This window comes from Helicoverpa zea, chromosome 27, assembly GCF_022581195.2.
Source record: "Helicoverpa zea isolate HzStark_Cry1AcR chromosome 27, ilHelZeax1.1, whole genome shotgun sequence".
NCBI lineage: Eukaryota > Metazoa > Arthropoda > Insecta > Lepidoptera > Noctuidae > Helicoverpa > Helicoverpa zea.
The window spans coordinates 5,607,729-5,631,098 of record NC_061478.1 but is presented as its reverse complement, the minus strand read 5'-3'; the positions used below and the strand labels follow the sequence as shown (position 1 = coordinate 5,631,098).

At 36.7% G+C, this 23,370-nt stretch overlaps 1 protein-coding gene across 1 annotated transcript in view; it reads right to left on the bottom strand.

Moving 5' to 3' along the window:
* Window positions 1-23,370, bottom strand: part of LOC124643353 (ITG-like peptide) — a 32,099-nt gene continuing 8,729 nt past the window's right edge. The window contains exons 2-6 of the mRNA XM_047182316.1: window positions 18,941-19,085; window positions 14,454-14,589; window positions 5,571-5,678; window positions 4,951-5,087; window positions 1-1,549 (exon numbers count right to left, since the gene is read on the bottom strand). Of these exons, the coding sequence (XP_047038272.1) occupies window positions 1,430-1,549; window positions 4,951-5,087; window positions 5,571-5,678; window positions 14,454-14,589; window positions 18,941-19,085 (646 nt within the window). The 3' untranslated portion in view covers window positions 1-1,429. The remainder of the gene's footprint in view (window positions 1,550-4,950; window positions 5,088-5,570; window positions 5,679-14,453; window positions 14,590-18,940; window positions 19,086-23,370) is intronic.

Sequence of the window (23,370 nt, the reverse complement as noted above, 5' to 3'; positions counted from 1 at the left end):
TTGCTGACATAATTTATATAATGTTAACACATATTAATACACAAGGTACATATAATGTAGTCTTATTTATGGTATCTATAACAACGGTACTAGAAACATTTAGGCCTGAACGCAAAACATTTCAGAAGATATTTTATATCTTTAACTCATCATGTAGGGCGAAAAAATATCTCGACGTATCTTTTATATAGTTTCAGAAAATAGGTACACATCACAGTATTTAGGCTATAATATTTTTTTTAATATTCAATATATTTTATTTCTGATAAACATCAACGGATTTTGAAAAACAGTGAATATACGTTAAAAATGTGATATAACAATTAGATTTTTTTTAATAATAAAAAAAAAACTTTTTTTTTTTCATTGATATGTATCTCCTAGGCACCTAGCATAGTTTGAGAGTTTCACTAAAATTTAAGCGAGAAATTAAAAAATATATCTTAGGATAACCTTATCTTAGGACTAGCGTACATGATATGTTTAGAAATAGTTTTTTTTTTCATTAAGTTTAACATCGATCCCTAATTTAAATGCCTCAGCCAGTAAGATATGTATTTGTTTCATTGAAGACTTAATAATTAACTTTATTTTTAAATCTAATCATAATATTTAGAGATTAAACACTTTAAAATTGTTTTTTAATAATAAGACGTGACAATTGTCACCGTAAACACTATTTTTTAAGTAACATTCATAAGTATTTTAATTTTGAAACATTAATTTCTTCATATTCTAAGTCTACACGATTAAAATTAAAAACTAAAAAAAAATGATATGTCTCAGCTTTGCCTATCATTTGTTTTTTCATATTTTTTCAAAGCATCTTTTATACAAATAAAATGTAGCATATCGTTTGACCGTTTTCCGAAGCGAAATTTCATATTTTTTTATATCTCCATTTATCGTTTTGTAATTACGCTCACTAAAAGAAAACAAAAAAAAAACAATTGAATTACTCAGTGATAAAACAATTGACGAAAGATTAAAAACAGGAAAATTAAATAAAAAACTGATTTATTTTTACGACCGTAATCACAAAATGTGCTGTTGACAATAAGAATGACATAAAATTTCACGAGAGCTAGATGGTATCAATGGAGAGCCTCGTAAAAGTTTTTCAATCTTTTTTACTAATAAAAACCTTGAAAATTAAATTAGGGAAAACCTAAACTCCAAATTGCAAATCATAGAGTTTCTGTATTAATACCCTTTTATTAGTAAAAATGACTTTTTATTTATCTTACGTTGCGTAAAATGGTATACGTTTTAATCTTTCATTTATCCATAAAAATATATTTTAAAAAGCCTAAAAATAAATATAAGAATCTCCAGCCATCACAAAGCAAACGCGTACAAAATAACTCAGTTTGCTCGAAATTACGCGTTATATCGTATACCATTGTACGCGACGCGTAACGCCGAGAAATTAGTGGAGTCTGTACACGCCGATGCGTTTCTCTCCGGCGGTGTGTTGGACAAACTCACGGATTTGGTCTGTGGCTACTGGACCGATGCATACAAGGGGTTCCTTGAAGTATCCGCAGCTCTGTAGACAAAAATAGCTCTTAAGACACTAAACATTAAGACCAAAGTTCCGTACCAAAGGGGTAAAACAGGATCCTATTACTAAGATTTGTCTGTCATCAGGCTGTATCTTATGAACCGTGATAGTTAGACAGTTGAAATGTTCACAAATGATGTAGTTTTGTTGCCGCTATAACAACTAAATGATATTGAAAACTAGAACAAAAAAGTAGGGGTTTCAATTCTATACACGCGTTTTTTTCTCGTTTATAGATAATGTCGCGTTTTAGCCCGTTTTTCGTGAGATGAAACATCTATATTTCTGAGTGATAGAAAGAAAATCGATATCCAATGTATACGTAAGTAACATCAGAGATATTTTCACGACTCTTTTGTTGAATAAAATATTTCCGTTTACAATATTTCTTATTCATAAAATTCTACTTCGAGTTACTTCCGAGAAAATTCCAATAAGAGTACTAGCACACTGCAAACTTTTAGTCGGCCGATAGTTTGTTTGGGCTCATAAATCGGTATGAAGACGAATGGTAGTATGCACATTACAAAGATCAGGTATTTAGCCGGTATCAGACCCACTGAAAACTTTGATTGGAATCAAGAATTTCATTTTGTGGGCCCAAGTTCCCACAAACTCTATCGGGAAATAAGCAAGCGTTTAGTGGAGTCTACTCGTGACCAAGAGGCTGGCCTATACATCGGTCAAAGAATATGCATTGCCATCCAGCGTGGCAATGCAGCCAGCCTTTTGGGCACGATCCCCGCTAACAGCGATGCGGACGAAGTTTTTGCCTTTTGTAGCACATTTAATTTATTATAAAAGTTTGTATTTGTGTAAATAGGAGTTTGTTATGTATTTAAAATGTTAATCAAGAATTTCATTTTACCATTAATTGACAACCAACTGTCGGTCGACTGTTTAGTCTGCAATGTGTGGCTACTCTTACTTCCGAGAAAATAAATTCTAATAAACAGAAAGTAATTTCGGTCTGGATGAGTTTTGAACAAACTTATTTAACGTTGAAGGGTATTTTGATGAATTTCCACTGGATCTCAGTATTTATTGCGAATTCCATTGTCAATGAAATTAAGTATCCTCAGATCTTGAATGGATTTTAATTTAATATTTGTGAAACAATTCAATATTGAATGAAAATCATTCATCTGAATGATACTATATAAAACTGATTATAGATAGTAGTCTATATTTACAATACTTGAATAAAGAGACAAAGTTGTGGTTTTTGATCGCAGTAATTTCGGAAACTATGTATTTAATTAGAGTTTTACATAGCTCTTTTAGGCTATCGGCATGTTTTGTCCAAGTGCGAAAAGTAGTTCCCTCTGAACGCGGGTAGAGCCTTAGTAAACTGATATACTATTCATATAATATGCAAGTGTAACAATATAAACAATAATAAAACATGACTCAAATGTGCTGAAAGGTTTTGAAGTCCTGCCTATGTTCCGCCGTGCCTGAAAGGTTCAATCACCTTTGCAAGTACTATCTATATGTACAGAGGAGGCTGCAGCCCGGGCGGATCAATACTGCAACCAGCGCACTTCGTATCTACTACGCATGAGTTTACGTACATAGGCACAGACACGCCCTAGGTTTATATTATGTATGTAAATCTTCGTTATGAAGTCTTCTACATATTTATTGGTGGAAATAATATTACAATCCGATGAGTAGATTTTGTGTTTACCCTGACTAGAAGGAACCGAGTAGGCAATCATCATCCTCCGAGCCTTTTTCCCAACTATGTTGGGATCGGCTTCCAGTCTAACTGGATTCAGCTGAGTACCAGTGCTTTACAAGTAGGCAAAAGGAACCAATTTTACGATAAATATATATGGGCTAAACGTTGAAAGAATTTTTCTAATTGGTTTAGTATGTTACGAGATTGCTCAAGGCCTTTAAACAAATAACCTCTTTAGATTTTTACTTAATATTAGTATACCTATATAAAATTGAAAATAGACAACGACTCAATGATCCACATTTTTACTTCATTGAAAAAACTCATTTCAAACTCAACTCGCGGCCAAAAAATACACCCCACTCGCGAATAAAACTGTTCAAATCTAAATGAAAAGGGACACGTCGCCGTTCTTTTTAAATAAAAAAAAGAAGAAAAATACTTCGTTTTTCCTCTATAAAATCCAGTTTCATTTAAAAAGTAGTCTCAAATACATTCAGCAGTCTGACTCGGCTTTAATAAAAATATTAAGAGACGGAAAAATTCGAGTGCCATTAGCTTAAAAGGGATGTAATGAGAATACTTTCCGTCTTACCACAAAAACTTTTTAACGTCAGTTTAAGACTTGTCTAAAAAAATGTCAAATTATGACGTTGACATATGGTTCATTTTGGAGCCACATTTTTTTAGACAAGTGTAAAACAGTGGTTAAAGTTTTTGTAGTAAGGCCATAAATGTGTTAATTTAGACCGACGATTTTCATAAAATTGCGTTGTATGCATAAATGTAATTGCTGACAAATACATATAATCGGGACATAAAGTGACCAAAATCTTTATATACAGGGTGTGTCGTTCACAATCACATTAAATCCTATCGCATATACTTTATGATATTCTATGGAGAATTGTATAAAAAATAACCCAATCCATTCAGTGGTTTAACCACAGGAGTCATTTTTCGTTTTTATAATTTACAAAATCATGTGTAAAGCAGAGATAAAAAGTATGGTGTATCGAATGTTTTGATCAGTTGACAGCTGTCAGCTTTCAAGGGAGAAATATAGTTGTTTGTAATGATTGACTTTTATATGGTGTTCTAATTTTCGCACAATTTTATTCTATTTACTTTGTTTGAAAAATGCATTTTTTTTTATTTTTACGTATTTTTATTTTTTCTTTGTGTTAATTAACATAATATATTAACCAGTATATTAACGCATTTCATTTAATGTGATTGTGAACGACACACCCGATATGTTAAAATTAATGCCACTTATCTTTGTATTTTTTTGTTTTGATCATGCTCATGACGAATTTGACTTTATCTTCTCTTACTCCGTGTGTTAGTTCCATTGATTTGATTCCTTGCACTCTTTTAATTCAGCTTATCTATACTAATATTATAAAGAGGGAAAAAAAATATTGTATGTACCTAAGGGTAATCTTTGGATCCGTTGGTTTGATTTCCAAAATAAAATTCTTTCACTGATAGATAGCTACAATATTCCTGAGTGCCATAGGCTATATTTTACCCGGAAACGGGCGGGTATATTTCCCCCCAACTAAACCAAGTTAAACCAACTGGTTCCTGATGAGCTTGAAGGTCCTACCTTCCTAGGAGGCCCCTGGTGACGTCACACTCGCTTGAGGAATTGCAGTCCTCGTGCTGCTCCGGTACCTAATGAACCTGGACATCTTACCTTCCTAGGCTTCTGGCGGTGGCGGCGCTGCATGATGCAGCAGAGGCCCCTGGTGACGTCACACTCGCTTGAGGAGTTGCAGTCCTCGTTGTATTGCTTGCGGCCGGCGGAGGGGGGACGGCACACGTGCATCTCTCCTGATGGGAGGAAGAACATGGTGTATATTGACTTATAAGGAGATTCCTAACTGATGTTATCGCTTGTGATTAAGCCAATATCGTCCCACTGCAGACCACCCGTCTTTACTTTGCTGCTAACCTACAGTCATTCGATGATTTCCCATCGGAAAAAAGGTCACACGCCGTTTCTCGTTCAAAAAAATGTGTTCTTTTCTGACCGGTTTTCATGGCAGAGTAAATGAAGCGATCACAGATAGTCTACATAGAGACAAAGGGTAGATAAAGGACAAATTGTCTTAAAGTTCGGTTCGGATTTAAGCTGTGATCAAATTGACACTCAGTTTTTGTACTCGTAAGAAATATCGGTACAAGTACTAACGTAATTCTCCTTTCCAGCAAAAACTAAATGAAGAGTTTACTACTACAGCATTCAATGGATTACTCTCTTGCATGGCGCAGTCTAATAAGAAGGGCAATTTTTATCTCCACTTTTGGACTTACCAGGCACAACCTCTTCGCAGACCAGTCCAGCATCACATTGGTTCTCTCGGTTGCAGATCTCGCCAAGTTTCCTGCCAGCGAAGGCGGGCAGGCAGCGGCCTCCGTCCTCTGTGGACAAAGACGCTTTTTAATATTTTATATACTTACCTACATATCTATTTTTTTATTTCGGCTTGACTAAACTATACCGATATTACAAGCGTGAAAGATTGAGTTTTTATTTAATGTGCGTATGTTTGTTACTTCTCTTTTACTTCACGCGCAAACAATTGACCGGATTCTGGTAAAAGTTGGCAATTCAGTTTACAACATCAGAATTACATACCTAATAGTATACATTTATTGTATACTTTTTATCCCGGTACGGATAGTATAGGTTAGTTATAGTTCCTTTAGAGACTAGGTGAAAGGTAGAAGTAAAAATAATACAATTCTTATAATACTTAAGTCAGGGTCAAAAATACCTAGTAATCCCCGGACACTATCCGAAATGCCACCAAACACTAGTAAAAACAAGTCCTGCAAATCCTACCAACCATTTCCCAAATCCAAAACTTCCTTGTATAATATTCCCATCAACAAATAATCTGAAAATCATCTCCCAATCTTCGCAATCTCCTACATTTGTAAAGAAAGTCATTTCCTCAATATTGGCGAAGCTATGTGCGCGGAATTTCAAATAATCTGCAGGCTCTGCCTATAAGGAATATCCGATATATTAAGCTTGTAGGAAGAAGGTATTTGAAGGTCGTTTGACTCGTTTCCTGAGGGAACAACTTCCTGCTCGTGGATTAAAAGGCGCCTAAATAAATGCTATTTTGATATACATAAAGCTAGTTAAGTTTTGCTTGGGAATTTACTCGCTTTCCGAAGGGACTATATTTTCTGCGCCAGGATAAAAAGCCACAAAAAATATTTTACTCTGACGTATAAGCTAACTTACTGACAAAACAAATTCAGTAGTTTTTACATAAAAGAGCATATTGTGATCATTAATATTCGTTAATAATGGTGTCCAGAGAGTTATTTTTATTCATTATTATTGTATAGGGCTATGCTTTGTATACAGTTGTTTCAGCCTTAATGTAACTGTAGAACACCACTAATGGAAGTCATAGAAAATATAATTAAAATCATCAAAAACATATTTAAGCACATTTACCTTTTCAATTTAACCCTGAATCTTAAATTATGAAAAATTACAAGCCGTTTTCCACACGTAATAAATTTTAAATCCCTCGTGGTTTTGGCAAAACGTTCATAATTGCTAACCTTACCTTATTTTAGGAACCTTCTCAGTAATTTAATATTTAAACCATTTGCGAATTCAAAAAGGTCTAATACTGGCTGAATTGTTTATCAGAGAGGATAAACTGTTGATTATTATTTTAAAGATAGGAAAGCTAGCTTAATTTATTTATTTTTTTGTGTTGTTGTAAATTAATTAGAAAAAACTTTGAAACTTTTATATGTTTACTATGGCCTATCGAAGAGAGCATAGCAGAGTGGACACTAGTAAATCAACTCTAAAATTATTGAAATAGAGTGCAAATAAGCTTGAAAATGACAAAAAGTCCTGCCTTAACACAGAGGAACTCGTCCTGGAAAGATGGCTTATCCACAGAATGATCGCGCGATAATATGTTGCTTACCCTAATGGCGTCCACCATTACTTAGCCACGAAATTGAAAATATTTATTTCAGACTAAGCACACACAGTACACAGTCCATATATAAAATACAAGCAAAATTTTATACCTAAATTTGTTTTTATGGACGGTTTTTCAGTGACAGTAACAGAGACATTGAGGCTTATAAATTCGTCTCGACAATTTTAGGGAGGCACATTGTAATTACATAGTGCTAATTACATAGTTAAATACCCGCAAAATATAATTAGTGTTATTACAAACGTGTTTAACATTCTAGATTTAATTAATTAAGTTTTCTTACTTTGAATACATTATCTTTGTTTTTACTAAATTATTATGATGAAGTAATGAGGGAAAATTATCCTCACTAACATATTTATTTTAAATGCGAAAGTAACTTTGTCTAATTGTCAAATTTGGACTTACGGCCAGTTTCTTCATCAAAAGTTAAAGTTAAAGTAATGTCTAAAGTAAAAGTAACGGTCAAATTCGTTTTTTCAAGGCTAAAGTGACAGCAAAACTAATAGAAAAATTGAATTTGACCGTTACTTTTACTTTAGACATTACTTTGACTTTTACTTTGGCTTTAACTTTTGATGAAGAAACTGGCTGTAAAACTACTAAATCTAAGTTAAAGATTTTTTAACTCGTCCCTAAAAAACTTTAATTCAAATTAAGCTGATAAATCAGCACTTTTCGAACGTCAAAAACAAAAGACAGCCCCCAAAACTCCCACCCTTCACTACTTCCTACGTGTTTTTGCTGGGAAGAAGAAGTGGTGCAACAAACTCCCCAGCAACACAATGCATATTGCTTAGATAGGCCTCTGCAGGCTCTTATGAAAAGGCTGTCATTGAACATCTTTGACAGTCGTTACGGGTTGTCAGAAGCCAGTAAGTCTGACAATCAGTCCTACCAAGGGGTATTGGCTTGTTGTAACTGGGTTGAGGAGGTCAGATTGGCGGTCGCTCCTTTTAAAGCACTGGTACTCAGCTGCATCCAGTTAGACTGGAAGCCGACCCCAACATAGTTGGGAAAATTAATGTTGATAATATCTTACTTTATATTTTTTCTATGGACATAAAATATTCTATAGACAGACAGACAATTTCATTTATTTCAGTTGGCTGTACGTTATTTTATTTCATTATTTTGTTAGTTTGTACATGTTCCTCGTTAAAGGAAACTAGATAATATTTTCTATTATATTATTACAGTTACAAAATGTTATTTCTGTATTATATTTTGTTCGGATAAAAATGTCTGATGATATTTATTTTGTTCATGACTTTTTTCTATTTTTCCTTAATTGTGTTGTAAAATATAGCTTTGTGATACGTAGATTATTTTGGTTTTATTATTTCGTTCTTTTCTTCGAAAAAGTTAGCTACACGCGTGGAAAATTTGGGTTAAAAAGAAATAAAAAAGCTGAACTAAGCACCTATAATCGTTTTGTGAAATTATCGTTAAGAAACTTAGCTTAACTGCAAAAACTTAAACATCTATTGAACACTTGTCTAAAAAAGTTCGAAAATACTGAAAACTTCAACTGGCATAAACAAAATACCAAATCCATACCAACAGTCTTAAAAAAACATTTTGCAACATACCATTGAATTTACATTCACACAACAATGTTAAAAAAAAACAACCAGCTTTTAAAAACTCCACCTATTTACAAAGGCTTGTATTTTCAAACAACAATGTGAAAAACACATTTCCTTTTAAATGGGAAACGACATAAAGACTGGCGTGAACTGGCGTATAAATAAACATTTTATTCCGTACTTTTTACTTTATTTTGCACGTAATGGGTATTTAATGGGTTTTGTACAGTAAACTGCACATTAGTGGTAACTGTCATGCACCTTAACTTAATAGTAATAAGTACGATTTTCCTATAAAACTGTTACCACTGACCTGAAGTTGACTGTACATGTCTTCGTGAGCAAAAATAGTTTTTATGTAGTGGAAAAAGTCGTAATAGTTGGTAGTAAAAAGGTTGCGTTCCAGATAGGTTTTTCTAGAAAAGGCAATTCTGCCCTTTTTTGTAATGAATACCTATATTAATATTTTTATGCAAGTTTCAAGTTTTTATGTTGAGTATTTTTTTTAATATTATCGAACACTGCCCTCTTGTATATAAGGTATGGTATCCAACAAAAATACTTTTCTGTAATTAAATGAAAAGGGGTTGAAGAGGGATAAAAGGGGTTTTAATATGGTTTTAAACTTTTTCTCGAGTGTAACGTGTGAAACAGAAATAAATATGCGACAGATGTATTTATAAGATAACAAAAAGCAATTATTTAATACTGCCTATTATTAATTCTGATATGTTGTGCGAGTAAATCATGCAAATACGTTTTAAAAGAAAAGAAACATATATTTATTATAGTTGACTCTAGAAATAGAGCAGCGTTGATATTAATTACGAGATGTTGAATACTGCACGTTACTTTAGCGAATTATTAAATGAAATAATAAGATTTAACATACAGAAAGTCTAGCAAACCCTATACAGATAATTCGTTTTCGTTTTTCTGACAGAACGGCTGAATCAATTGAGATATAATTTGGTTTCGGCAATAATGGGTAATTTAGAGCCGCTTAAAGCTTATTTCCGAATTCCCTATGGACTCGGTTAAAACTGCGGAATACACCCAGTGACATTTGAACAAAAAAAGTTCCTAAACGGCAATTTCACAAAACGACTCCACTTTGTTCAGCGTTTTCAAACTAGAAAACTAGCAACAAATAGTTATTTTCGTTAGAACTAGACCGCCATTTGATCCACAGTTAAGTGACCCGCTATTAACTCGTATTTCACTACATTAGCTCACTTGTTTACTTAACTAAAGGTTATTTAAAGTTCAAGGGATTGTTTTATATTTAGTTCAGAATAACAAACGCCCACATTGTTTCATGGTTAGAGTAATCTTTGCTTTATTTTATGAAATACTAGCTTCCGCCAGCGGCTTCGCCCGCGTGGTGTGTTGATAAAAAGTAGCCTATGTGTTAATCCAGGGTATCACCTATCTACATACCAAATTTCAATCAAATCGGTCCAGCCGTTTTTGCGTGATTGAATAACAAACATACATCCATACATTCTCACAAACTTTCACATTTATAATATAAGTAGGATGTAAGTCAGTTTGTATGTTTTCATGTTCAGTTTTAACCGACTTCCTAAAAGGAGGTTCTGGGCCGCGTATTGTCATATCATCTGCCTAGCCTTTTCCGAACTGTCTTGGGGTCGGCTTCCTGTCTAACTAGATGTAGTTCAGTACCAGCGCTTTACAAGGAGCGACTGCCTATCTGACCTCCTCAATCCGGTTACCCGGGCAATCCAAAATAGTATAATCCATATCCTTATAATAACAATCAACAATATTTAATCAGCTCTCGTAAGTTTTTTGTCTAAAAATCAACGTAAATACAGTAATAATATAACTCAATCAATGGAATCGTTATTTTAAGAAGTAATTTATTTGTTTAATATGTATTTGTTTAAAAAATCATACGTATCATAAAAAATGTTGACATTATACTAAATTTTTTCCCACGGAGTCCCATGTGTCTTATATTTTATCCAGGTACGGACATTAGTTTCTATAAGACGCATGTGATTCCACGAGTAAGCCACTAGTTATAACTCCAGGATTGTTCGAAAGAGTTACCGCGGCGCTGGTACATAAAGGGCTTAAGAAGGAACATGATGGGTTTTACAGCCAACTTTTTCATCAAAAGTAAAAGCCAAAGCAATGTCATAAAGTAAAAGTAACGGTCAAATCCGTTTCTTCAAGGCTAAAGTAACAGCAAAACTAATAGATGAAATCGTGAAAAAACGAATTTGACCGTTACTTTTACTTTATGACATTACTTTTGGCTTTTACTTTTGATGAAGAAACTGACTGTTAGTCAGTAAGAGTCTGACACTCCCTCACGCTACACCCACAGCGGGTGCCGTCATTTGATGATTTCACATAAAAAGGCCTATAGTTATTAATATAGATTATCTTCTCTTCTTCTTTCTTCTGTAGTCTGTTGTTATTGCCCAAATAACTACTCCTTTAGTAATTTGCGTTCGTGCAAATTGCTAAAGAAGTAGCTACTTGAGCGTTTTACGAAGAAATCACCATGTTTGAAGAAGCTGAAAAATAAGTATGCATAGTGTGTCATACCTAATCGCAATAAATTAAATACGTTAATACACTGTTTAAGCAGTCAGTTCAAACAACGTAAATTCTCCCTTGAAAACTGACAGCTGTCAACTGATTAAAACATACGATACTCCTAACTTTATCTCTGCTTTACACATGATGTTGTAAATTATAAAAACGAAAAATGATTCCTGTGGTTAAACCACTGAATGGATTAGGTTTTTTTTTTACAATTCTCCATAGAATATCATAAAGTATTTATGCGATAGGATTTAATGTGATTATGAACGACACACCCTGTATAAGTACGTTAGACTGCAACTGCCGACCGCGCTTGAGCAGTTGCACTCATCATCATCTCTCGAGCCTTTTCCCAACTATGTTGGGGTCGGCTTCCAGTCTAACCGGATGTAGCTGAGTACCAGTGCATTACAAGGAGCGACTGATTATCTGACCCCCTCAACCCAGTTACCCGGGCTACCCAATACCCCTTGGTTAGACTGGTGATACGGTCGGCAATTGCAATCCGTAGCTAATTTTTACATACACATGACAGATGATTACATAATATATTGAAAACTAAATATGAGACAAAAACAGTAAATATAACAACATCTGGTATAACACTACATACACACGTAAAGGCGTGTCTTTCAAATAGAAGTATGCGGGTCCGATTAATTACTTTATAATTGTTTAATGTACAAAAAAATTACATGACACATAACCTTCAACAGCCTTCTATTCTGCCTAACAGAGCTTTTAAACTAGCGGATTTTCCACTCGTTTTTTCAGTACTTATACGTGATACAGAATTCTGAGCGACAAAAATCTATCATCAATGTCATCTTACGCAACGGTAGTTGTCAATTGTTTGCCGCTTGTATTCACGCGAGAACGCCTATAGAAACTGCAAGTAGTCGCTCGGAAAAACCGAATGGAAAATACGCCTCGTTGTCGCTCGGAAAAACCCCTAGTCTGAAACCGCTGTAACCCTTTAGAAGGGCGAATGAAAAACAAAAAATAATAACACCCCCGAGCCTTGAGCTTCATTATTCAAATATTAGCATACAAAGCGTATGTTTACTAGTAATTTACGTTGCAAATGTTTTTAATTTAAAAGTCCGACTTACGTACTCTACTCACGGAAGTCATTTATGATTAGTACGATAGGGGTAGTACATAGCTTTTAAAAAATAGCGTAGAAAATTACTGTACATGGGTACTACAGAAAGTAAGTATGAGCACTGCAAACTTTTAGTCGGCCGAGTGTAGAAATCAGTATGGAGATGAATGGTAGTAAGCACATTATAAAGCTTACGTATTTAGTTGGCATCAGACGGAATGATCCATTAGTTGCAGAAAGGTCCATTAAAATTAAAGCTTTGTTAAATCTATTGCTAACACTTTTCATCTTGTTGACAATGAAAGAGTCAGCAATTGTTTTAAAGAAGCTTTAACTTTAATGAATCTTTGTGCAACTGATGGTTAGTGCTTAATAGTGCTTTCACATAAGAAGATTTCCCGCTCACGCAAGTATGCACACCTACGCGAACCAACCGATAATACGTCGCTAAGAAAAATAAAGTCTAAAATCCGCTAGTGTGAAAACACTGTTCAGTGGGCTCCTAAATGACAAAATATGGAAAACACAGAATTATTAAGAAAATAAATTATATAATAGAAGTGTTCTTCCCACGAAGTCTCGATGTCTGCAGAGCCTTGAACGCCAATAAAATTCCATTTTTTTTGGACATGGACTTTTATTGGGGTCCACGACTCTGACCGAAGATAGCTTCTTCTCTTGATTTCTTCATAAAAACATAATCTATTTGCTTTTAAACATGAAAGGATTGTATTACATTAAACTTATGTTAAATTGTAAACATGTAATATAATAAATACAAATTTACATATTTTGCAGGTACAAAAATAAATTGCTCCGTTGAATTTTCTCCATTCTTCACGTAAGTATTTGCATTTCTACTTGTTTATGTTATTAATAATGAAAGCAAAACCTGTCAGATTTTGCTTCATACTTTTCCCTCCCAGACCATATAACCTAGCAGAAATTCTACTCCAACGTTTGAATTATCTCCATATCCAATTCAATCGCAGATAATATGTATTACCTATAAATTGGAAAGTCAGTAACTAAGTGGTAATATGTACAGCTCCTTTTTTACCATAAATCGACCAAACACGTAGAAAATATCACCTTCCTAAGAGAAAATGAATAGAATCGCTTTGAGAAACCGATTCGAAATGTATTATTTTTTCGAAGCAAGTTGTCTCCAAATGTGTCCGTACCATGTCTCGTAAAAGACTATTTTAATTACGGTAAATCTCCATGTACGTAATTATCTTCCATTTCCTAGCTCTTCGAATCCTCTTCATATTCTACTATAGTAACTTACCGGCACAAGCACAGCAGGCCACGGCAGCAATCCCCGTTGGTAGTGCAAGGCGCGCTGTAGCAGTGAGCTGGTTCATCTATCATATCATCTATCACCATCGTCTATCAAGTCATCTAACGCTAACTCACCGGTATCCAAGCACAGCAGGCCACGGCAGCAATCCCCGTTGGTAGTGCAAGGCGCGCTGTAGCAGTGAGCTGGTTCATCTATCATATCATCTATCACCATCGTCTATGAAGTCATCTAACGCTAACTCACCGGTATCCAAGCACAGCAGGCCACGGCAACAATCCCCGTTGGTAGTGCAAGGCGCGCTGTAGCAGTGAGCCGGTTCGTCTATCATGTCATCTATCACCATCGTCTATCACGTCATCCAACACTAACTCACCGGTATCCAAGCACAGCAGGCCACGGCAACAATCCCCGTTGGTAGTGCAAGGAGCGCTGTAGCAGTGAGCTGGTTCATCTATCATATCATCTATCACCATCGTCTATCAAGTCATCTAACGCTAACTCACCGGTATCCAAGCACAGCAGGCCACGGCAGCAATCCCCGTTGGTAGTGAAAGGCGCGCTGTAGCAGTGAGCTGGTTCATCTATCATATCATCTATCACCATCGTCTATGAAGTCATCTAACGCTAACTCACCGGTATCCAAGCACAGCAGGCCACGGCAACAATCCCCGTTGGTAGTGCAAGGCGCGCTGTAGCAGTGAGCCGGTTCGTCTATCACGTCATCGATGCGGTTCCCTTCCAAAGCTTCAGCGTATATCTCTTCGGGTTCCTGGTGAAGAAACGAAGGTTTTAGAAGTGCCATACTTCCCCTGGTATAGATGTTTAGTATCAAGACTGGTGATGAGCCATACTTTTGTGTCAAAATGTCACATTTTGTCATTTTATGTGTAAACTCGAGAGCGCTCGTTGTGATCAAGTCGTCGAGACATTATTACACTCACAATCTATGGCTTGTTCGCTTTTGTGAGATCAATCATGATACAATATTAAAATCGGATTAGCAGCCAAAAGTATATGATAACGTTCTTAAGTATCTATAAATTCATGTATTAAATTCGTTTAAACGCGGTAATTTTTGGAAGCATTTCTTACGATTAAAAACATTTATTCAGTGTTAGATAGTCTATTTCAAAAGAAAGGCTATACAGGGTGGCCCATCCATAGGCGTCCAAAAGAAAAATTTAGAAGCTCTATGCTATGGGGTATCCGAATCACCCCCATGTATGTTCAGCGATTTTTTGTACTTTAGGAGCTAGAATTATTTTTACTTTTTAAGAAAAACCACTATTAAGGTCTGATTTTTATGAATGATATTTATTGTCACAGGTTCTTAGCAGTTTTTAAGAATGCTGAGAAACCTCAGGCACCCCTTATTTTTTTTTTTTAAGCCTTTAACATTTTTGGCTACTGAACTCCAACAGTAATTTTGAACTTCAGATAAAATTTTATGTAAGTTCTAGAATGTTTAGCCAAACTGCTTTTTTTCAGGTGTTAGCTACTATCATGATGATTAATTACACAAAAAAAACATCTGTAAACGTTAGGAAAAAAGGTAAAATAGAAAAAACAATGTTGAAATGAAAATTACGGAAAAAAAGTAAAAATAATTCTAGCTCCTAAAGTACAAAAAATCGCTGAACATACATGGGGGTGATTCGGATTCCCCATAGCATAGAGCAGTGGTTCCCAAACTTATTTTGTCTAATGCCCACTTTTAGCGCCCCCATTTTTTAGGGTTCCGTACCCAAAAGGGTAAAACGGGACCCTATTGTTTTCGCTCTTCTGTCCGTCCGTCTGTCACCAGGCGGTATCTCATGAACCGTGATAGTTAGAGAGTTGAAATTTTCACAGATGATGTATTCAGTGCCGGTTTTAACTCTACCAGCGCCCTGGCCAAGATTCCTATGGCGCCCTCCAACTGCAATTCAAATCCTTTTGAAAAACAGAGACATATGTAGTTACCGATTGCGCGAGCGAAGCGAGCGCGAATTTTTTTTGCAAAAATGATGTAAAATGTAGCCCAATCGTACATAAGTTAATGCTGGTTGGTGAATGCAAAAACACGGGAACGTAGCTTCTGATTGCGCGAGCGAAGCGAGCGTGAAAATTTTATATTTTAGAACTCAAAAGAAAAATTAATTAAAATGTAGCCCAAACGTACATAATAACTCTTTGTTGGTGTTGGCGCCTATGTATTAAAATTTTAGGACTTAAAGTAGTACCGGAAATAAGAAAGTTCATATGGAAACTAGAAGTTACTTTCTTATTAATAAAATGTGATAAAAAATTCAAGCGGAAAGTAAAGAAACCGCGAGTAAAGCGAGCGCGAAAATTTTTGAGTTTTGGGACATAAAAGTAGTGTTTGTTCGAGAATTTCTTGAATTAAACACAAATTAAAAGAAACCGTGACTGGATCGACATTCAGCTGTATGTGTTTGTTTCTTCGGTGCTCCAACTTTCCGAGTTTGAGCAATCTTTTGTTGTTGTTGAGAGTAAATAAAATTACAAATGACCCCCCAGGCCTCTACACAACGCCCCCATTTTCTTTCTGGGTCTCTTACCGCCCCCCTTGAGACCTGCAGCGCCCACAAGGGGGCGTTATCGCCCACTTTGGGAAAGACTGGCATAGAGCTTCTAAATTTTTCCTTTGGACGCCTATGGATGGGCCACCCTGTATATAGCCACTTATTATCCGGTTTCATGAAATACTTCCTAAGTGAAACGAGGTAAAACCGCTAGTGGAAGCTACAAATCGATAATAATAAATAAAGTTCCGGATATCCAGGTAACATTAATAAAGACATAACACCATGTAATTAATCCTCCTTACTTAACCAATGAATCAAGATTTATCACCAGGCAAACCCATGACACTATAAATACCAATTAACATGGCTACCTTCTGATCTAAAATAATGGGGACCAAAATACCTGAGCTTAACGTGTCAAATGACAGAGGGTATTAATCGTCATCACAGTAGAAAATGTCCATTGCCATTTGCTTATACTCATCGCGCTTGGCATGCGTGTGGCTATCTATCTGCCTAGCTTTTTCCCAACTATGTTGGGGTCGGCTTCCAGTCTAACCGGATGCCCCTGAGTATCAGTGTTTAACATAGAGTGGCTGACTATCTGACCTCCTCAACCTAGTTATCCGGGTAATCCAATACCCCCTGCCGGTTGTCAAACTTTCTAGCTTCTAACTACCCGTAATGACTGCCAAACATGTTCATCTGACAGCCATGTATTAGTGTAGCCGAATGCAGTGTTGGTGAGCGCTCTGTGGAACATGTCTAGCTTGGGAAATGCTGCTGCCCTTCTCCGAGCATGGCTTTTAATATCCCACTTGGTGCTGTGTGGTGGTTATACCGCCACCAGTCGGTCGGCAGAGCGTTGTTCGGCAGGGTGCAACACGGGCAGGTGAGGTTGGCAATTAAGATGTTGGCCTCCTAACACCGTCAGGAATTATAAGGTTAGTTGGAACTATATTAATGTGTTTTTAATAACAGTTCAACGAAGTTATTATGTCTTGATTACATGGGTGTATTGTGTTGGATGTTATAATTGGATGTTTTTGAGCGTTTTTTAATGATGTTACGTCTGTTTTTATACACAATTCTATGTAGAGAAGTTTCAATTACATTTAGTTATAAATGACTAGTTTTCGCCCGTATCAAAGGAATTACTTCCCACTTCTCGCTACACGGCGTGTTTCGAGGGAGCTACTTCTCGAAACCGGATAAAATATAGTTTATGTCATATAGAGATAGTGTAGCTGGGAAGTGAATTAATTTTGGAAATCGGTTCAGTCGTTTCGGAGCCATCAGGGTATCATAATATTAGTTTAGATCCTGTGCGGTCAACGGTTCTTTTCTTTGCACACAATAGAAGGATTTCCGGGTTTATTTTTACTCTTTATATACGTAACTTTTTCAACAATCGTCACCAAACTTATCCCACTATAAGCCCCTTTCTTAAGCCCACATTACTCCCGAAGTTCCTTAGCGGACTCGGGAAAGTTGATCAGAGCCAATGAGGAAAAAGTATAGAGAGGTAAAGAGTATATTATATACTCTTTATACCCTCTTTCTATACTCCTAATGAGTCCTGGCCCGTATTAGTCTTACCTTTTTTTGGGAGGGCGAAATCCTCATGAACTTCCTCCGCCTGGGGAGAGGCGGAGGGGTGTGCCGAACTCCTACCGGCTTAAACCGCCCTGGGTCCTCCTTGCACGTGGGCACGGGGCCGCGAGGAGGACACAGAGGGGTTTTAGCCGGCTCGGTCAACTTCACAAGTAGTATGGAGACTGCTTAAGGCACGTTTTGAAAGCTATTCTGCTGACTGCAACTACCGAGCATACAAATACCTCTCAGATATCGACCCATTTCATGCAGTCGCTTCAAGTGTTTTCGGCAGCTACCACTATAACGACCTCGATGGCGCAATGGTCACCATGCCGGACTGCCGAACCTGAGGTCCTGGGTTCGATTCCCGGTTCGGTCGACATTTGTGTGATGAGCATGCTCGTTGGCCGTGGTATGGGTGTTACAATATGTATTTTATCAGTTGTGTTAGCATCCATAACACAAGTCAATTAATAACTTAGCATGGGGCTAACCGACCGTGTGTGAAAGATGTCCCGACCTTATATTATTATTATATCGGGTGTGTCGTTCATAATCACATTAAATGAAATGCGTTAATATACTGGTTAATGTATGTCGATTAACACAAAGAAAAAATAAAAATACGTAAAAATAAAAAAATGAATTTTTCAAACAAAGTAAATAGAATAAAAACGTGAGAAAATTAGAACACCTTATAAAAGTCAGTCATAACAAACAACTGAAATTCTCCCTTGAAAACTGACAGCTGTCAACTGATCAAAACATTCGATACTCCTAACTTTATCTCTGCTTTACACATGATGTTGTAAATTATAAAAACGAGAAAATATGACTCCTGTGGTTAAACCACTGAATGGATTAGGTTATTTTTTTATAATTCTCCATAGAATATCATAAAGTATATGCGATAGGATTTAATGTGATTGTGAACGACACACCCTGTATAACGCACCTTCAAAAAATTACTAGTCAAGCGTCAAAAGCTCTACTCACCTGTCCGTAAGGGTAGTGGCGGTACGGAGACCGACCGTACCCCAGGTTGGCGAGCATGTCGGAGCTGAACCGGTTGAACAGTCCCCCCCACGCGTGAGCGGCGCCCGCCACACATAGCACCAGCACCGCTGTCACTGCCATCGTGCTGTGGGTGAGATGTGGTGGTTAATCGAGGGTTAATTTGAAGTGGGCAACTTATGCTACCTGTTGCTGCTGAATGGTCATAAGAATTTATTTATGTAGCCTATGATGGGTATCCAAGTAAATAAATAAAATGTTTTTTTTTTTTTTTTTTTTATAAGCGATTTCCGTGAAATAACGCGAATGTACCTAATAATATAATAATGAATCGGACTGACAGTTAAAGCAAGCTATCTTGAAATATAAAAACGCGCATTGGGTGCAAGTCGTGTCGGTGCCTATGCGCAAACAAGAAATCGCGCTGCGAGCCGATACTCCACCATTTTGAAAGCGCTTCTCAAATAGGCTCCGAAGGCCCGTCAACTAGCGGAAAAGCGGCCGCAAACGACAAGGCAAAAGCCGAACACACAAAATGAAACACCTTAAACTGTGATATTAATGAAGTAAAGATATAAGAGAACATCTTATTTACTCAACATTGCTAACAATCTTCCGGAAAATCTATTTACTTCATAATTACATTGAACCTTTACAGTTCAGCCCACACTCAATTATTTCCTACCCTCAGGCCTTTTCATCCCCTTTACCGAAATCGACTTCTTAAACGTTTTCACTTCATGCCTCGAGGCTTGAAGCTAGATAGATTTTAATAATTAACAGACACACACTGCAAACTTTTAGTCGGCCGATAGTTTGTTTGGGCTCATAAATCAGTATGAAGAAGAATGGTAGTGATGTCCTCCTAGCCGATTATCGGCTACGACGTCTGTCCTCATGTAAGGAGATTAGCCAGGACCAGCTAGGACATATTATAGTACACAAGCGCAGACAAAGGTGCACTCACTATTCCTTCACTCTCTTAGCGCAATGGGACGGCAATCCGACACGACCGGAGAGAGATCAGGCCCAGGATCGACATTTACTTGCTGGATGATGAATGGTAGTACGCACATTAAATTACAAAGATCAGGTATTTCGCCAGTATAAGATCGACTGGAAACTTTGATTGGAGTCAAGATTTTCTTAAAAAAGTTTGCCAACTATCGTGGCAACTGTCGGCCGACTGTTTAGTCGGCAGTGTATGGGTAATCTTAGTGGGAAGCTGCTATTTATTTGGTAAATGTTTCTTTCGGGCAAAAGGAAATTGGTAATTTGATAATTAAATTAACGGGAAGTCGATGAAATATTAAGAGTTTTCCGTATTTACTGAAAATATTTTTTTAAATAGCTTGACTTATACTATAATGAGTGAATACTTATTTATGCGAAAGTAAAATTGGCAACTATAATTGCCATGGATGGACCCTCAAAAAGGTATCTTCGGTGGTATATAAATAACTGGTTCTAGAAACCGCTTAACAAATAAGAAGCCAAATCTTTCTATCAAAATGAATAGATGAATAAAATTATGTGAGTATGTTATAATAAAATACAAACTAAATACCAACCCCAGAAATTGTTTTTTAACCAACATCCTAAAAAGGAGGAGGTTTTCGAATGTTAGTATTTTTTTGTAGATCATGATTCCAAAATATTAAATAAAAATTAATCTTAAATGCCCACATTCTATTTAAAGATCTCTCTAGGCGGCTGGTTGACGCTTCTCGTGACCAGAAGGCTGGCTATTACCTCGGACAAAGAATCACCATGGCGATCCAACGAGGTAATGCTGCCAGCCTCTTGGGCACGCTCCCAGTTGACAGCGATGGGGACGAATTTTTTGACGCTTTTTAGTTGTTTGTTTTACTAGGATAATTTTTGATATTTATTGTAAATATGTATTGTAAATATCTATATAAATAAAGAAAACAATTGTATGTAAAAAAATAATAATAAAAAAAAAAATCTTAAATTATTCCTACTCCTCTTAATCAAAAGGCTCCAAATAAAGTATTCCCTCTATAATCTTTTTTATTAGAGATATTAGAGATATTTTCTAATAACTTTTTTTTTTTTTTTTTTTTTTTTTTTTTTTTTTTTTTTTTTTTTTTTTTTGAGGGTAGTGAGAAGTAACACATTTTTAAAAAGAGCTCCTGAGTTTTCTTTATTTTAAAATTATTAGCATTGCATATAACACTGTGTAAATGCACTAAAACACAGCAGTTTTACTAGATGCACTCACTTTTTTAACAATTACAACTTTCACTCTCAAAATTAAGTCATAACAAACAAAAATGGATCTGTACGCGAAGCTGTCAAACTGCATGGAGGAACTGTCTGCCACCTTCACCTCGAGGATGAACACATATGAGGAAGAGTTGAAGAATGTCACCAGCAATGAGGCAACGCACAAGACCATTGCCAGCCTGTCCCGAGACTTCACTGAGTTTAAGTGCCTCATTTGGAAAACAATGAGTGCACTTAAGATGCAGGTGGAGTTGCTGACAGTGGGCCTGGATCGGCACGAAATGTCTTCCCGTAGGCGAGTGCTTCTTCTTCACGGTCTTCCTGAGCAGAAGGACGAAGATCATGTGTCCCGGGCAGTTGCAGTCTTGACGGAAGAAATGAAGCTGCCTAGTGTATCTGCAGGGGATATTGCGTCGTGTCATCGGTTGGGAGTAGATGGCAGTAGAACAAGGCCTCTGCTTATAAGGTTCCAGAGCCACAGTCTGCGCAGCGAGGTGTGGCGAAGCAAGACAGCTCTGAAGGGCACTGGACTTGTGTTCTCAGAGTTCCTGACAAAGCCCAGGCACGATGCATTTGTTGCGGCTCGGAAGCATTTTGGGGTGAAGGAGTGCTGGACGTCCGAGGGTAAGATCCTCATACTGCTGCCTGACAAGTCTCGGAGAAAGAGAGTCCCCTGCGGAACTGCAGCAACTAATTGCACAGTTCCCGATGCCTGCTGCTGCGACTAACAAGCCGGCGTTGAGCATCAACAAAACTCCGACGGGCAAAAGGCCAAGAAAGCAAGCAAAACAGTAGCTGTGATAGTTTTTCTTTTCTTTTTGTTTGTCGGTAATTGTAAATTAAAATATCATTGTGTTTGTTAATGTTGTGACGTTTGACATTAGCTAGTTTGATGTGTTGTGACTCGTTCAGAAACTTTAATTAATTTTTGTAGATACGTGTCTTTTAGTCATTTAAATAAGTTAACTGGTGAGTGCATCGAGGATTTGGGTTAACAGGTAACTGTATTTAATTTATATATATATATATATATATTTTTATATTAGTTATTTAAATATATTTATATATTATTATTATATATGTCATGATTGATAATCTTGATGACAGTTTTGTTTCTTGTTCGTCTTCTTGTTCGTCTGATGAGAGCTTTGCGAGTGCATTCAGTGATGATACGGTGCATTTACGTGACCAACTATATAATACTTTTTTCCCGTACAGTAAATTTTTTAATACGGTTCATATAAATGCCCAGAGCATTCCTGCCCATCATGCGGATCTTCTTTCTTCTTTTGACTCCAACCTTGTCCATGCTATCCTTGTCTCTGAATCATTTCTCAAACCAGCACTTCCTTCTACCCAATACTCCTTGCCCGGCTACAAACTAGTGCGTAATGATAGAACTGGCAAGGGAGGTGGAGGGGTCGCCATTTATCTTCGTGGAGATATCACGTACAAAATCATTGACAAGTCTCCGAGTGAGTACTCTAAAACCGCTGAACACCTGTTTATTGAAATAACTTTTAATAGTACAAAATTACTGTTAGGGGTTTATTATAATCCGTCTTGCACTATAGATTACTTTTCCTCTTTTGAGTCAAAACTGGAACAATTTACCCCTCTTTATGACCATACTATTATCCTCGGAGACTTCAACACTTGTCTGATTAAAGATGATGTGCGCAGCCGTAAACTCCGTTCTCTTGTCTCTTCTATCAATATGCATATTCTTCAGCTTAATGCTACTCACCGAGCTCCTCATTGCAATCCTTCACTTCTAGATCTTATACTAGTATCCGACCCCAGCAAAGTAGCCATTCATGGGCAACTCCCGGCCTCTTTTTCTTATCATGACCTTCTCTATCTATCTTATAAGATTCGCCCACCTAAACGTAAAGCCAAATTTCTCTTCCTTCGCAGTTTCAAGAACATTGATATGGATCGTTTGAGGGAAGATGCGGGCAATATTGACTGGTCTGCTGTTTATGACTGCAATGATGTAGATACTATGGTCTCTGAGTTTAACAGGTTGATCTTATCTCTTTACGACAAGCATGCCCCACTCAAGAAGGTACGAGTTAGGCATCTGCCTGCGCCATGGTTATCAGACAGCATTAAGCAGGTGATGGCGAAAAGGGATAGGGCTAAAAGACGATACAGAAGTG